Source organism: Cyprinus carpio, chromosome A8 (assembly GCF_018340385.1).
Source record: "Cyprinus carpio isolate SPL01 chromosome A8, ASM1834038v1, whole genome shotgun sequence".
Lineage (NCBI taxonomy): Eukaryota > Metazoa > Chordata > Actinopteri > Cypriniformes > Cyprinidae > Cyprinus > Cyprinus carpio.
Window position 1 is genome coordinate 8439172 of NC_056579.1, and position 16274 is coordinate 8455445.

General features: G+C 36.8%; 1 protein-coding gene across 1 annotated transcript; it reads right to left on the minus strand.

The window, feature by feature from the left end:
- Positions 1 to 804: 804 nt before the first annotated feature.
- On the minus strand, positions 805 to 16221 carry LOC109085393 (DEP domain-containing protein 1A). Its single transcript, XM_042761933.1, is given in 25 exon segments — positions 805 to 1009; positions 1094 to 1205; positions 1290 to 1384; positions 1558 to 1672; positions 1811 to 1940; positions 2074 to 2213; positions 2324 to 2456; positions 2538 to 2619; positions 2708 to 2855; positions 3342 to 3483; positions 3604 to 3711; positions 3938 to 4088; positions 4628 to 4710; positions 5020 to 5129; positions 10466 to 10639; positions 10719 to 10891; positions 12435 to 13227; positions 13229 to 13317; positions 13934 to 14071; positions 14218 to 14265; positions 14360 to 14490; positions 14902 to 15023; positions 15104 to 15236; positions 15331 to 15596; positions 15978 to 16221. Coding segments are annotated over 25 exon segments (3813 nt in total). The 5' UTR covers positions 16026 to 16221; the 3' UTR covers positions 805 to 860.
- Between the last annotated feature and the right edge of the window lie 53 nt (positions 16222 to 16274).

The following is a 16274-nucleotide window of genomic DNA, read 5'->3' on the forward strand; positions in this document are numbered from 1 at the left end:
GGGTAATTTATCTTTTACTTTACAAATTATAGACAAAAAAAGCACAGAGCACTAGACTTTTCACTGGAAGGTCATAATGAAAAGCAGCTGTTGAGGGTTTTAGTGGCATCATTAAAGTAAACCTAAGTGATATTAACTAGTGCTCTTAGTTAATACTTTATACTAAACTGAAATAAATTTCACTTGTTTTGATATTGTTATCTAATGCAATTACATGAATTTATTTTTAAGTGTGGTTTAACTGCCCCAATAGCTTTTTCATTATCATCTTAAAACATTCACTTATATATTTTATGGATTTTCTTCAAAATATGGATTGGACTCTTGAAAAACCAAAGCTTTAGTAAATACATGCTTCTGTTCCCTTTTGTTAGGTTTTGAGCAAGTGTCTGAAAATCATTCGACAACAAGACTATCAATTGTCCAGAGAGAAAATGAGGACTCCTTTTCTCCGACTGTAACACTACCTCTGCAGAAACCTCAGTCAATTGTATAAACTTGTATAAGGTGTTTTATTACAGTAACAAACTAGCACATATCTTTATATTTTAATGACACTGTGCCTGTAATCAACAGCAGTGCCTTATTATTGTGATTTTTCTGACTGATGTAAAATAAACAAATTTATACATATGGAATTTTACTTGTGAATACATTATTTTCCCCTTTATGCTGAAGTAGAAAGTTTTTTTTTTTTTTTTTTTTTTTTTTTTTTTTTTTAAAATAGTCTTTCTTAAAGTACACGTTATATCAGGTCATATAACTGGCCCATTTAAAAAAGAATTTTACATGTAATATAAAAAATTTTTTTTTTAAAGGATTGTCTGTTTACTGAAATGCAAAGTCGTGATTCTGGTCCTCTAAGGTTTGTACAGGCCATGAAGAGTGACAGGAATCATGACATCAACCTCTGCACGTGCTATTTCTGTCAGGTCAGTGGCATTGAGTATGAGGAGGAACGCTGGCCTCTGGGTGACTCCTGGTTTCACTACAATACTCAGAAGAACACCTAAGAAAAGCAGAAAGAAGACATTTATATTGAGAATAAACAGATCTGAAATCTATCTTTTGTTTAGTAAAAGATATGGAATACCATCATCTTCGTCTTTAGCATCAGGGCTTTGCACAAACAGTGGTTCGGATGGATAGGCATCTGGCTCCTGCCATATCCAAGTTTCTTTGCTTTTCACATTCAACTTGCAAATCTAAACCCCCACAAAAATAACAGGAATCACACATGGAGCAAAGGTTGAACATGAAGACTGTTTTCAGTATCACGTCACACCCACCCGGTCTGGAACAAAGTGGTTTAGCCCAAGTCCATAAGCAAAGGTGTAATTTTTCCCACAGTATTTTTTGTAGTTGATCTGAGGAAACTCAAAAGCTGAAACACAAACACAAAACCCCGAAGAGAAAAAACTTTCAATCTATTTTTTTTTTTTTTACTGTACTGGATATCAATGCAATAGTAATTAAAAATAAAACTATAAAAAATAATTATAATAACTCTGCTGTATTTATGGCAATTTCCAAATAAGGAAGGTGCTGAATATTCACCTTGACGTGGTCCAGAGAAAAGAACTTCAGGTTCAAGCCAAACGGTTCCATCACTGCACATGACAGCTGTGGCTGTGGTGTATGGAAGCGAAACCAAATTCTTCCCCTGCTCTTCCTGCAAAAACAACAAAGGAAGGAACTAACAGACTGTTGAACAAAGGAATTAACTTTTGCATTGAAACACAGACAGATCAAGAAAACTGAATTCAGTCTAATTGTTCCTGAGGTGAAATACTATCATGATATCTCTTACCCTGTGGATGTCCAGTGGAAGCACGTATCTCCGCACCTCTGGCTGTGGAGCTCTTAAGGCTGCTTTTTTGACTTCCTCCCAGTTTTGCCTCACATTTGCCAAATATAGGTAATTATACACAAAATCATGCCTGTCAATCAAAGAAAGTGGACCACAGATGATTTGAGCCATTATCAAATTCATGTGTTTTTTGTTTCATTGATCTGTTTGTTATTTGTCCATTTTGAGATGTTAGCTAAAGCTTCAATAAAAATAAGTCTTACCCCTTCCAAGTGCACAGGTCAACAACAATAAAGCCTTGGTCCTCATAACAGTTAATGTGATGGAAAAGATTAAAGGCAGATGTTCTGAATTTGTGGTCCATGTATTCTCCAGGATTCTTGGTTGCCAGATGAAACCATGTCTGGGAATGCAGCCAAATGAAGAGGATCAGTTAACATACAAAATACCCAGAGCATTATTTTTAAACATATAATTAGGAACATGGTATAACTCCAGTAAGCTCTGACTTACACCCATTTTGTCATTGGACTCAAAGCAGTCCATATAATTTGTCCCTCTGATACTCCAGGAGGTCAGAAATTTCAGTAGATTGATCTTCACAGGAGTCTCAACAAACACAAAGTAGTTCTCCGTCATGCCAAAGCTGTGAAATATGTATTATTATATTAATATTTATTTTAATTATGAAGAACAGATTGTTATTATATTACATTATATTATTAACCTATGGATGTAGGATGGTTTGAATCTCTCACTGCTTGGAAACTGCACCAAAACCTTTGACTTTTCAATTGGATCAGATTTATCTGATTGAATAAATGATAATAGGAAGTTAAACACCTCCTCAGAAGGCAGTAATAAGATCCTTTTATGCAAACAAAGCAATATACCAACCTTCTTGTGGTGGAGGGATCTTGACAATGTTGTAGGCCAGTGACATGTTCTTCCCAAAGCAGTTTCCAATGTTATATACAGTACCGTCTGGTTCAGTATGTGGATGTGCAGTCACACCGTTTACTGAGAGATAATTGCAGAGGTCCACCTATGGGAAAGTAGAGATGTTAAAAGAATAGTTTATCCAATAATGAGAATTTGCATAAAATTGAGGCCATCCGAGATGCAGATGAGTTGGTTTCTTAAGCGGAACAAATTTGGAGAATATGTACATCTCATGCATTAAATCTTTTGCCATCAGAATAAGAGTACAAATAACTGATAAAAAGAAAATAATCTATAAGTAATCAACATGACTGTTATCTGATGGACTGGCGTCGTGTGGATTATTGTGATGTTTTTATCAGCTGTTTGGACTCTGATTTTGATGGCACCCATTCACTGCAAAGTATCCACTAGTGAGCAACTGATGTAATGCAAAACTGTTCTGATGAAGAAACAAACTCATCTACATTTTGGATGGCTTGAGGGTGAGTAAATTTACAGCAAATGTTCATTTTTGGGTGAGCTATTCCTTTAAAGGATTTATGTTTTTGTTAATAGCCCCAAATTGTGCAACAGTGCAAAAGCCTACCTTTTTTATTGTTTCTAGGGTATCAGGATCAACTTTGGTTATGTAGTTGGTTTCCGTGCAGGCATAGAAGTCCTCACCAATGGGGTAGATGTTGACAAGGCAGTTGTCCGTCACCTCAATGCCTTGAAAGTAAGTAAAAAACCTGATGTACATAAAAAAAAAAGGATGCTCCAAAAGTAAATGCACCATCAGGATTAAATTTGTTTTTATGGCATTATTATTCTACTGCCAAATGAAACTGAACAGAAAATACTCTCCAGACCTGGAAAAGATGTTTTTGCATGGATCTGGATATGCAGCGGTGCCAAACTCTGTGATCACAATCCTTTTCTCTGTCATGGCTCTCACATAAGCATCGGTTCTGATAAACCTAAAGTTAAAGGTACCAGTAAATATGCATTTGATTTAGTAAAATTTAATTTCTTTATTGTGTAAACCACTTTTTACAAAACAAGTTAGTCCAACACATGAGTCATTTCCATTCCAGTAAATTATAGCAAAATATTTAGGTCAAAACTCAATTTGGGTTGCAGTTTATTTATATATATATTTGGGTATTACTGCACGATAAACACAGTAAAATACAGGGGTTTTACCTGCGGAAATAAGTGACATGTCCATCTTTCAGGTCAAACTTGTGTATGAGAGCCTGACCATCAAAAAGATGATAAAAAGGTTCATCTCCAATCTCAAAGAGCCCAGGGCCCATACGGAGCAGGCTGCCAGTGAGCCAGGCTGGGATTTTGCCTGCAGAGAGAGAGAGAGAGAGAGAGAGAGAGAGAGAGAGAGAATTATAATTATAATTACTATTTATAATATTAGAAATATTATCTGCTGTTGTTATTTTTATTTTATTGTATTGATCTATTTTTCTTTCATTCATTACTCATTTATTGTCTCCTTTTACTTTGATGATGTAACCATATTTTATTCTTTATTTAAATGCTTTGGCAATACTGTAACTCAAATGTCATGCCAGTAAAGCAACTTGAACTTGAACTTGAGAGAGAGTGTGAGAGAGAGAGAGAGAGAGAGAGAGAGAGAGAGAGAGAGAGAGAGAGAGAGAGAGAGAGAGAGAGAGAGAGGTGTGGTTCACTTTAACAAAACAAATTCTCCAGCCCCCAAATGTCTATAAAACAGCTCCCATATCAAAGGCTACAAGGCATTTACATCAGCCACAGCAGAAGATGCATACACTTTTCCCTTCAATGAAAGCATGGCGAAATTAAATGCAGAAAATTATCAAATTTAAAATGCTTGATTTCTAGGATTATAGGCATACAAACCTGAGACGTGAGCAGGAATGGGCTCAGCTAACTCTTCACATGACTCAAAGATTTTTTTATAGCCACCGGCTGGGTGTTCAAGACTGAATAAAAACAGATGTCCACATTTTTAACATAATGTACTAAAATGCCATGATACGAAAAAGAAAAACAAAACAACTAAACTTATACTAACATGCTCATTCTTAAGGCATTTTGCACATTCTTCTAAATTACACATTGCACAAAGGGAACAAAAATACAAGCTTGAAAGAAACAAATGACTATGGAAACATCACTTTTTCAAAAAAAAATATATTTAAAATTAACAATAAATTAAACGTTTTCCCCTACCAAAAAACATTTGCACAATCTGAGCAGATCGACTGAGACTGAAAAGCTCCATTACTCACCAGCTGACCATGTTGAAACGAGTTTGAGGTGAGATGATGCCTGTGTGTGTAAACCAGAAACGCTCTGTTCCCAGAAACAGCCACAGAGTCTTAGAACTCCTCCTCCAACTCTGAAACAAAAATCCCTTTGTGTTCAGACCAAGAACATTTCCAATAATTTTTACTTTCCTAAAAGACACTACAGAGCAAATGAAGAACACATTTGAACCTGTGGTGAACTGGCTCAGTTTGCAGAACGCTTTCTGTATATTATTTAAATTAAGAAATAAATGTAAATAAATAACACCCATAACAAGAGTCCACAATATAACAATACAAAACATTGCCAATTGCCCACAGTCTTAACAAACGACATGGGAATGTGGCATGTGAAAAGGCATTTCATTAATCACATTTCCTTTGTTTACTTCCCTGGATGACAAATGATTTGTTTTTCAGGGTCAGATCACCATATCATTCATAATCGGAGAATGGATGTGAATACTGATGAAGGTGCACACAGCAGCACTTCTTACAAGTAAGAGACTATAATGGCATACACATATGCATGAATGTTCATGCACATTTCACACAAACAAACAAAAAATGCTTATTTAAAAATGTTTATTGCATAGATCAGGAACAGTAAAGTATTTATGGTGATACAATAAAGTAATAAAAACATAAAACGTAATGGATTTGTCTCACTTATGCTCATTAACGATACAGTAAAACCATAAATCAATCACTGTCCAAGTACAGTCTTTCATTCTGAAAATGCAAGCCACTGAATCAGCACAATGACGGAGTGCAAGATAGAAAAAACTGATAAAAGAAGAACATAAGCAATGAATAGACAGTACTGACTAGAAAGAAAATAGGTACATCATAAGAAATGACAACGTTAGCACATTTGAGATAGAAAAAAAACAGTGCAAATTAACCCATACTAGCTTAGTAGCCAAGAAACTCCCACATTACACATAAAACCTATACAGTATATTTGTCTTTAGAAGTTTGAGTGAATATTTTCTGTGCACCTGAATAGTGAAGACGCCTGAAGATGACACACAAAAAGGTGATCATAGAAAAACAAGGGACTAAAACTGAAACATAAACAGTGTTACAAGACTACATATAAAATCTTCATTTTTATTTCAAGATGACATGTAAACAGCATGTTAAGCCTATTTGCATAATATTTGCTGTGGGCTGGGCGATATATCTAACGATATGATCATGCTTATCTAGTCAGTAAATCTGGTTCCGTGATTAGCGCTAAATCGCAATCACCTGTTTTCAAACGGAGCGGCATTTAATAGACAGAGCCGTAGATCACTGACAAGGTAGCAATATCGCGTTCATTATCCCGGATGAATCGCCTTCGATAATGAACGCGATATTGCTACCTTGTCAGTGATCTATTGCTCTGTCTATTAAATGCCGCTCCATTTGAAAGCAGGTGATTGCGATTTAGCGCTAATCAAGGAACCAGATTTACTGACTAGATGCGCATGATTATATCGTTAGATATATCGCCCAGCCCTACTGTGGGTCCTCTGATTTTTTGCAGGTATTATGACAGCTCCAAATAACTTACAGTAAATCACACACCGTAAATAAATAACATTAAAATAGACATCTGTATTGAAACTGAAATAAAAGTCACTATACTAGAGAGAAATAACACAAGAAACTTAAAAAACAAACAAACAAAAAAACAACACTTCAACAAATGGTACGGTTCAAATTATACTGATGCTTTCCAATGTCAAACATTTTACTGCAACAGATCAGCTAAAAACTTTCAACTCAACCAGGCTCCCAAAATAACATTCACACATGAGCTTTTTAAGAGGTATTCAGTTTCGAATACTGAAGGTTTTGGCTTTCTTGATGCTTAACAGCATTGGCGGTTTTATCTTTGGTTTATCTGCAAAAAGCTGAGCTTCACTCTCTGTTGTAGGAAAACGTCTTAAGTAGATGTCAGGATATTCCTTCTGAAACTGAGAGAAGAACAATACAAATTTACGATATGCTGTAACAAACAATGAATCAACACTAAACTCAATTTGTGTTTAATATTTAATGCTAGAAAATTAAGTAATAAAAATATTTAAGGCCTTATTTTGTATCCCTTCCATGGAAACAGAAGAATGTTTATGAGATATAAGAAGTTCAGTAAATAAATACCAGTTTTAGCTTCTTTTTCTTCTCTTTCACAGACATGGCCTTGTCCTTTATGAGACTCTCCAGTAGGTCAGCAAGAGCAGTCTTGGATACAGAGAGTTTCTGCTCATCAAACTCCTGAGTGCTGATCTGCCTGCAGAATGAGTATGTCGGCATGGCAACACCGGAGCCTCTGAATGTGGTCTGAGATCCAGAACGCTTTTAAATGAATGGTGAATAAACAAAATATAATGCATGAATAAATGAATGAACAGAAGCATTTAATTCCTCCAATACAATGGCCCTGGAGACATCTATTGTAAATCCATTACAATACAAACAAAACATCTTTGATTTTACAAATCAACAGAATTAATTCTGAGACAGAATTATTTTCTGTGGTAACTGAGAACAGATGCTTTTCTTTTAACTCAAGTACTGTCTATTGCTTCATCCTCAAGTTGCTTTAAATTAAAATGATTTAAAGGTGACATATCATGAAAATCTGACTTTTCCAGGTTTTAAGTGCTATAATCAGGCCCCCTGTGCATCTACCAACCAAGGAAACGTAAAAAAGATTAAACCAGTAATTTTGTTTTGGTAAGCCTTTTTCTGCAAGCATCTGAGAAAACGAGCATGTCTTATTTCGCTCCCTTGGTGACGTGGCAAAGGGATCTCATTATAATATTACCGCCCCTTTAAGCCTTTTTATGCAAGCATGTGAGTGAATGAGAATGTATTTTTTCGACTGGCCGCTAGAGGCTGGCGGCAAAAGGGAGTCAATCCCATAGACTCCCCATGTTAAAATGCCCAACTTTACAGCAGAAAAAAAAACATGTTTTACCAGCCTGGTTTTGGTCTATATAGCTAATTTTGCCCGTCATGACAACTGTGAGGAGGGTGATTTTATAACTCATCCGTTTAAATTATATTAAGCCTTAAAGTTCTGCATAATTAAGGGCGTGGCCACTTGAGTGACAGGTGGATTGCAGCTGCTGACACTGCCGTCGAGCTAGGTGGGTGTGGCTTCAGCAACCAGCTCCCGCCTTTTTGCCTATTTTCGATTATCCAGGAGAGTCGTGCGGTAACGCGCTGCCAAGATGGCGACGGCCCGCTCTGCACACTTTGAGCTTCAAAAACGCTCTTCAGGAGTCTACGGGTGACGTCACGGACACTACGTCCATGTTTTTATACAGTCTATCTATGGTTTATACCTACGGCGCCGTCATTTTGATTTTGCAAGCGACAACGGTGTACCAGCTCTAATGCCATGGTGAAAGTTTGAGCAAAACATGTTAACTGTTCTGTCTTTGGCTGCACAGATGAGAACAGAACACTATTTTCTAGCGACTTGCTTGGAAAAACCTTATTACAGTTGAATCGTACCAGAGTTCGTTTCCCCCTTTGGTGCGGTTCGTTTGGGCAGGTGTGAAAGCAGCAATCGCACTCGGGTGCGCACCAAAGGCGGACCAAACAAGCGGTGGTCTCGGGACGCTTTCAAACAAACTCTGGAGCGGTTCGTTTGTGGTGAGAACGTGATCCGACCTTGAACAGACCCAACTGCAAAAAGTACTGATCATTTTTTTGGACTAAACCAGCTGCCGTAGTGAGCTGCGATGTGTATTATGGGATGAGAAAGTGTTTGTTGACAGTTTGCACTTTAGCATGGCAGCTCGTGGATTAATGCACGCCTCCGCTTGAAGTTACGAGTGATGCCCGCTCGCCGTTTGCAGTGCATTAGAACGTTGTTTTCAAGCCGCATCCGCGCTTCATTATAGAAATGTAGTGTTTGCATATTGTGGTGTATACAAACAATGTAATAGATTATGGCAAGGGACAAAACCAGCCCGCGCAGTCGTCTCTCCATAGTTGTGTTATCTCCGTGTTGTTTTGCTGGCTTTTCCTCTTATGTTGGAATTTTCCCCGCCCGTAAATTCTGACTAATCGAAAAGCAGTTTAGGAAATACGTCATGGCCAATGAGTGATGTGGATGTTGTCATGTGACTGCATTTTGGTTCGTTTCAACTGGTTCGGACCAAAGCAATCAGTATGGTGTGAAAAGGAACCAAAAAAGCTGAAAAAATGCTACAATGTATAAATGTTTGCCCTTGGTTCGGACCCAAATGAACCGAACTAGAGATGTGAAAGCACCCTTAGAGTCCCGAGGAAATAAGTATTGATTTATTTACTGTATATTGCTGCTGCCACACATATCTAAAACCTTCACAGACATAACCGACTGTTTTTGTAACTCATGTGGTTGTTTTTAACGTAAACTTGTGTGTGAATGAAAACTTAGTTTAATACTCACATGCTGTGACAGCCGCTTTCTGTCCATGTGCTCTCAGAAAACCCTATATCAGAAGTTTAAACTAATATGGTTTAAAACGCATAATTTCAGTGTGATAAACATGATGATCAGAACCAAAACATAGGTTTTAAGCAGGTCCGAGCTGTAATGTGGCAGTTCTATTCTGGAAAAGGGGGCGGGTAGCAGCAGCTCATTTGCATTTAAAGAGACAGGAACGAAAAACAGCATGTTCTGCTTCCACTCAAAACAGGCCTTTTCAAAATGATATAGTAAATGATCTGTGGGGTATTTTGAGCTAAAACTTTACAGACACATTCTGGGGACACCAGAGACTTATATTACATATTGTAAAAAGGGGCATAATATGTCACCTTTAAAATATACACTGCCGTTCAAAAGTTTGGGGTCAGATTTTTTTTTTTGTGTGTGTGTAAATAAAGGATGCATTCATTTAATCAAACGTGACAGTAAAGATATTTATAATGTTACAAAAGATTTCTATTTCTAATAAATGCTGTTCTTTTTTAAACTTTCTATTCATCATAGAATCATGGAAAAAATACATCAAGATTTTCATAAAGATATTAAGCAGCACAACGGTTTTTGAGCACCAAATCAGCATATTAGAATGATTTCTGAAGGATCATGTGACACTGAAGACTGGAGAAATGATGCTGAAAATTCAGATTTGCCATCACAGGAATAAATTACACTTAAAATATATTAAAACAGAGAACAGTTATTTTAAACTATAATAATATTTCACAATATTATCCTATTAACTGTATTTTTGATTAAACAAATGCAGCCTTGACGAGCATAAGAGCTTTATCGAAATTTTGTTAATTATAGTTCTATATATTTAGCATTTTAAACAACACTGCTAATATAATAATATTAAAATAGATATAAATTTAAATAGGCATTTTAAGAAAATAAGAAATATACAGTGTAAGTTTAATTTCCATGTGCTTTGTCAGAACTCACCAGTGATTTGAGATAACTGATGTGATCTTCCACAGCATTACGCAGGTACACAGGCACCTCCAGAACCTCCTGATGGTGATCCATAAGAAACGATAACAGCCTTGTAGCCAAGAGCTCATCCAGATCATCCACCTCCTCACAGCGCAGCACACACCTAGAGAACGTCTGCACCAACTGCACACACATAAACGCAAATGTATATGCAATGTGCACAAAAGAACGGGAAAACAACGTCTACTGGACTCTTCCTGACCAAAGTCCGTGTTCCAATGACATCATGCAGCCGCGGCATGTCCACGTTCTGGCTCATGCGCGAGATCATTCGCAGAAGTAGCTGTAGTTTGCGACGGCTGGCGGGGGGCAGGAGTAATGTGCAGAGCTGCAGGGCCTCGATGGCCACCCGCTCCAGTGACGGCTGCAATAAACCTGGAACGTGATGTGACCCACATGTAACCAAAATAAACCACAGCACAAGACTCGAAGTTAAATACAAACAAGATGAATACACATCATGTAATCAGTACTAATGTTCAGATCACACACACATTAACTGCTTTCAGCAACACATAGTTTACATGTAATGAAATATCCTGCTACGCTTGGAATGTCTAAAAGAATTCAAATTACAGTAAGTAGTGATAATATACAGTTGTGGTCAACATTTTACATACACTTTGCAGTATCATTTTTTCTTCAGTGACTGAAGAAACTTTCAGTGACTTTTTGAACCTTTTGTAATAGTTGTGTATCCCTCAGCTGTCCTCAGTGTGAAAAGATGAATATCAAAATCATACAGTCATTATTGGAAAGGGCTGAAATATGCAAAAGATGCTGGAAAACCACAGAATTTGTGGGACCGGAAGGATTTTTCTGAAGAACAGCAGGCAGTTTAACTGTCCAGGACAAACAAGGCTCTCATGAACAACTATTACACAACAAAACCAAAAGCTGTGGATTATCCAGGAAACAACACTGTATTAATAATCAAACACATGTAAACTTTTGAACAGAGTCATTTTTATAACTATTATTTTCTCTTGTGTACTACATGTAAACATCTTTTATGTGACATATCTTATTCAGGTCAGTACTAAATAAAAAATAAGATGCATTTTGTATGATTTTTTTTGTTTTGTTTTATTTTTTTACATTTTTCAGATACTGCAAAGTATATGTAAAAATTTGACCACAACTGTATATACTGTATCTATATCAATCTATCTATATCTAGTAACTAACTAACTAACTAACTAAATATATATATATATATATATATATATATATATACTAATATATATATATTATATATATATATATATATATATCTAAATATATATATATATATATATATATATATATATGGATAGATAGATAGATGTTCTACATGTAAAATTGAAATTCAATTTAATATATTAAATAACCTTCACACAGACACATAAATATGATGTTTTGAGTCATTTAAAATTAGTTTAGAATTATACATCTATTCATATTATTTGCACACTATTTATTTTACTTTTTGTAACAAACAAACACACACACTACACCCTGGCCTAACCTGTTTTTTTTTTTTTTTACTGAAAAATTTGGCAAATAAGTAAATATATACTGTAAAAAAAAAAAAAAGTATTATTAGTAGCCAAAGTGTGCCATAGAATTAGTTAGCATTAAAGTGATAGTTCACCCCAAAATTAAAATTCTTTTATATTGTTCCAAACCTCTAAGAAGATAATTAGCAGGAAAATATGAGCAGCTTTTTTTCCTCCCAAGTATCTCTTTTGTGTTTCAAGCAAGAAAGTAAGATATACAGGTTTGGAAAAACATGAGAGTGAGTATATTTTTTTTTGGGGTGATCTATCCCTTTAAGAATTATAATTCACGTTAGTCTGGCAGGCACAAACAAACATGCTCAAGCACAAACAGAGAAGCGCATCCTCATGGTTCATGTGTGTTTTTCACATGCTCTTACTTTGCTTAGGGTGGCGTGCTAATGGGGCCGAAGGGGGCCGAGTGGGTGCAGGTTTGCTCAGGTCCAGAGAGCTCTGACAGCGTCTGCTAAAGCTCGGACCTGCCCTAATGTTCATGCAACTTCCATGCAAACTGAGCAAACCAGGACCTCTAAGGCCAATGCTGGATGTGGAATCTGGTCTCATGGTAATTTCAGCCACAGGAGTGTGGATGCTAAAGCTGCTAGCAGACGTTTCTCTGTTCTCCTTTATGTCAAACAAGTTACCGATGCTTCTAGGCCGGGCCCTGGAGGATCTCTGGTTGGTTCGGCGAAGATCAGAAGGCAGTTGGGAACTTGTGTTGTTGCTAGAAGTTTGAACACAAGAGTTTATGGACACTGAGGAACCTTGAAGCTCAAATTTGAGGTTTGGGTCTAGTGGAGAATCTGTTTGAGAGGATGATTTATCACTGCTGCAGGACTGTAGGCTTTCAGATGATCTGAGAAGTCTGTTCTTTAAACGGTTATCAACAATTCCCTCCAAAGAGCAACTTCTTGACCAAAGCCTGCCATACGGGACTTCTGTTTTTTTGTGAGCCTGAGATATTTCTAGATAGCTACCGCCCAGCCGGTCTCCATCGCTGGCCCATCTACCCTTGAAAACGGTCTGCTGTGCTCTATGGGTTTCTAACTTAGTCTCTGCTTTTGAACTGAAAACTTCCCTCATGGGCAAATCCACTTCATCGAAGGCCTCTTTTCTTATTAAGCTCAGCAGGAGGCATTCGGTCGATTTGAACAGGTTGGCAGCGTTCACATATGGGGTTTTGGCTCTGTGGGCAGTTGGGTTCCTTCAGGTTTTTACGCTTTCCACGTTGAGTTTTAGGAGCCGTGATGTAGCCACACATAACTAGCAAAGGACCAGACAACAGAACATAAACAACAAACAGGCAGACAAAGACATTCAAGTTAGCAGACGAGAGTTAGTTTTAAACATCGTCTGACACCACAAAAGCACTGCAGTCAGTAGAAACGGCGTCTTGTGACTCCACAGTTTGTTCTAAACATATTTTGGATATTAAGACCCACAGATGATTTAGGTAATCCTTTAGGAGGCATTTCCCAGAAAGAATGAAGTGTGTGAGTGTTAAAACAAACCAGGGCTGAATCTCAAATTACACATCGACCCATTTATCTATATTTCAGGTTGTGCTTATGTTAATAAATCACGACACAACAAACCATACTTATGTAAACTGTAAAATGGGTACACTACCATTAAAACCAATTAAAAAAAAAAAAAAAATTTATCAATTTAATTTAACACATCCTGGCTGAATTTAAGTATTCATTTTCAAAACAACAACCGCAACAACAAAAAACAATATACTGACTCCAAATTTTTTTTAACTGTAGTGTATGCGGATTTTAATAATCAAGGCAAACATATTTTCAATTTTAATGAGACTTGAGGGCAAAATGTGTCTTTAGTGGGGAAAACAATCAAACACATGCTTCATACATACCCAGGATGTTCACAAAGAGTTCATAGAACTGATAAGTAAGCAGTGGCTGAGAAAGACCGTAGAAATATTCTGAGACCGTTTTAAACACATCCCGCTCAAAGCCTGGGTAAGATGGCTGGTTTGAGTCATACTTTGGCCCTTGGTGGATTAGAAAAAAGTATTATTATAAAATCAATTAGTTACCTATTTGTATCGTTTTATATTTACACAAAAGACAATATGAATGTGATCTTGGTAGTAAAATTTCAGCTGTATTATTTCATCCCACATGAAATGCAACTTACAGTTTGCAAGACATTTCATAGCAGACAAAACCCAGTGCGGCAAATCATCTACAAATCAAGAGAAAGTAATCAGAATATGAAAATATGATGATTGTCTTTTTTTTTTTTTTTTTTTGACCATGATGGCACATATCTAGCCTACCTGTCTTATCTTCCAATGAAACGACTCCATGTTTATTGACTTGGGTCATATTATACACAATAAACTGAGGATTGACTTGGGCTGGATCCAAAACATCTTCAAGAGCCCCTGATCCCACCAACTTCTGCAAACTGAGCATTCAAAAGATGATTAGATTTATCTTTTTAATTAATGTTATACACCCTCTAATAAGAACAGTTAGACATGTAAAAACACTGCAGAGATGACAATACAGCATAGTCATTTTGGACTCATGTAAATCATACATAAATCACTTCAAGACAACAAACCAGCAATGACCTCTAACAAAAAATGACTATGGTGGACATGCACCAAAGTATAATTGAAAATACCTCGGCATGTCATGTAAATGTCAAACATATAGAACCAAGCAATACATCAAAAGTATTAGCATTAGACTCTCTCTCAATTAATTGTAAGTGACTGCAAACAGGAAGTGCTTTTGGTGGAAAGCTGTGTACTACAATGCATGCAAACTATATGAGACAGATGGTGGGGGGTGGGGGGGTGGGTCGGCTTACTGTGTAAGTGTGACATTCTTCCAGATGACTTGAATGTCGTCCTCTGTGAGCTCCCTGCAGTGCTCCGTCTCCTCTGAGGATGATCCCATTGGAGATTCTTGTGTTTTCGGATCCACATTTTCCTGTGTGAAACAGCAAGTGGATATTATACATCTGCAATGAAATTTCACATTAACACCACATTTGAAACAACAAAAATTACCAATATTTCTTTGTCAAATATCTTAGAGCTCCTGAATTTGAAGAAACTCTCCCTGTCCATCATAGACATGCTTTTTTTCCTCAAAAAAGGGGAACGGTTAGGAATGGGCTTCAGTGGAGATGTTGATGGGAACCTGAAACATATTTTAAACCAGAAAAATCGTTTCTCAATTTTATTTTAAACCAAATTTCTTTCAAACCTTTCAAAAACATCCATTTTTATCATACCTGTACAGCGTACTGTTGTCCTCCAGGTCTTCCATGCCCCATCTACCCTTCACATCTTCAATAACATGGTTCTTCAAGAACTTTTTCAGCAGCTGGATTGTCTGATGTCTGGTGACCTTGGGTCCAAAATTGCTGTTGTTATTCAAGAGTTCATGTAACCAGTCCACAGCTGCTGATGCAGTGAAGCAGTTCATGTAAACTCTGAAGTGCTGCCGGTGCTTCTTCAAAGGCATCCCAGCCCGGAAAAGCTTGGTTACTTCATTCCACTGGAAAATAAAGGGTTAACGTTACTGTCACATCACTTTATTTAGAATTAAATGACTGGTAGAAAGTAAAAAGTGCAATAAAGTTATGTCACTAGTTTTTGTTGTTAAAAATGTATACACAATTAACATTGAATATACAGTAAAAGTAGCAAAAATAAATGATGAAGGGATGGTAAACAGTTTAAATGTGAACTTCATGTACACTCAAGGACACTCAATAAAACACTTCTTTAGATCACAAATAACAACTCAAAGCGCTGCTTTACATTCAAATATATGTGCATGATAAAACTGACATGCACATGCACATCTGACCTTGTAAACTAGTGTGATACATCATCAGCAGACCATATTTGCTCAAATAAGGCAGGAGAGACTCACCAGTTTGGTGGCCCTATATGGACCTGGGGTGACGATGTGAGAACTCATTGAAAAGATCGCAATGTGTTCCTACATATATGGGCAGGTTTATTTCTTATTTGTTGAATGCATCCGTAGGCTATATTCAGTAAGGTTATTGAATATATGAATAGGTAAACTCGCCCATTGACTTTTCGCTGGCTGTGTAAACAGTGAAACCGAGGATGTTTCGAGCCACAGACCAGTTTGAAATTACGACGCGAACTTCTCGTGATTGGACGGTTTGTTTGGTCACATGATCGATATGGCGACAGACAT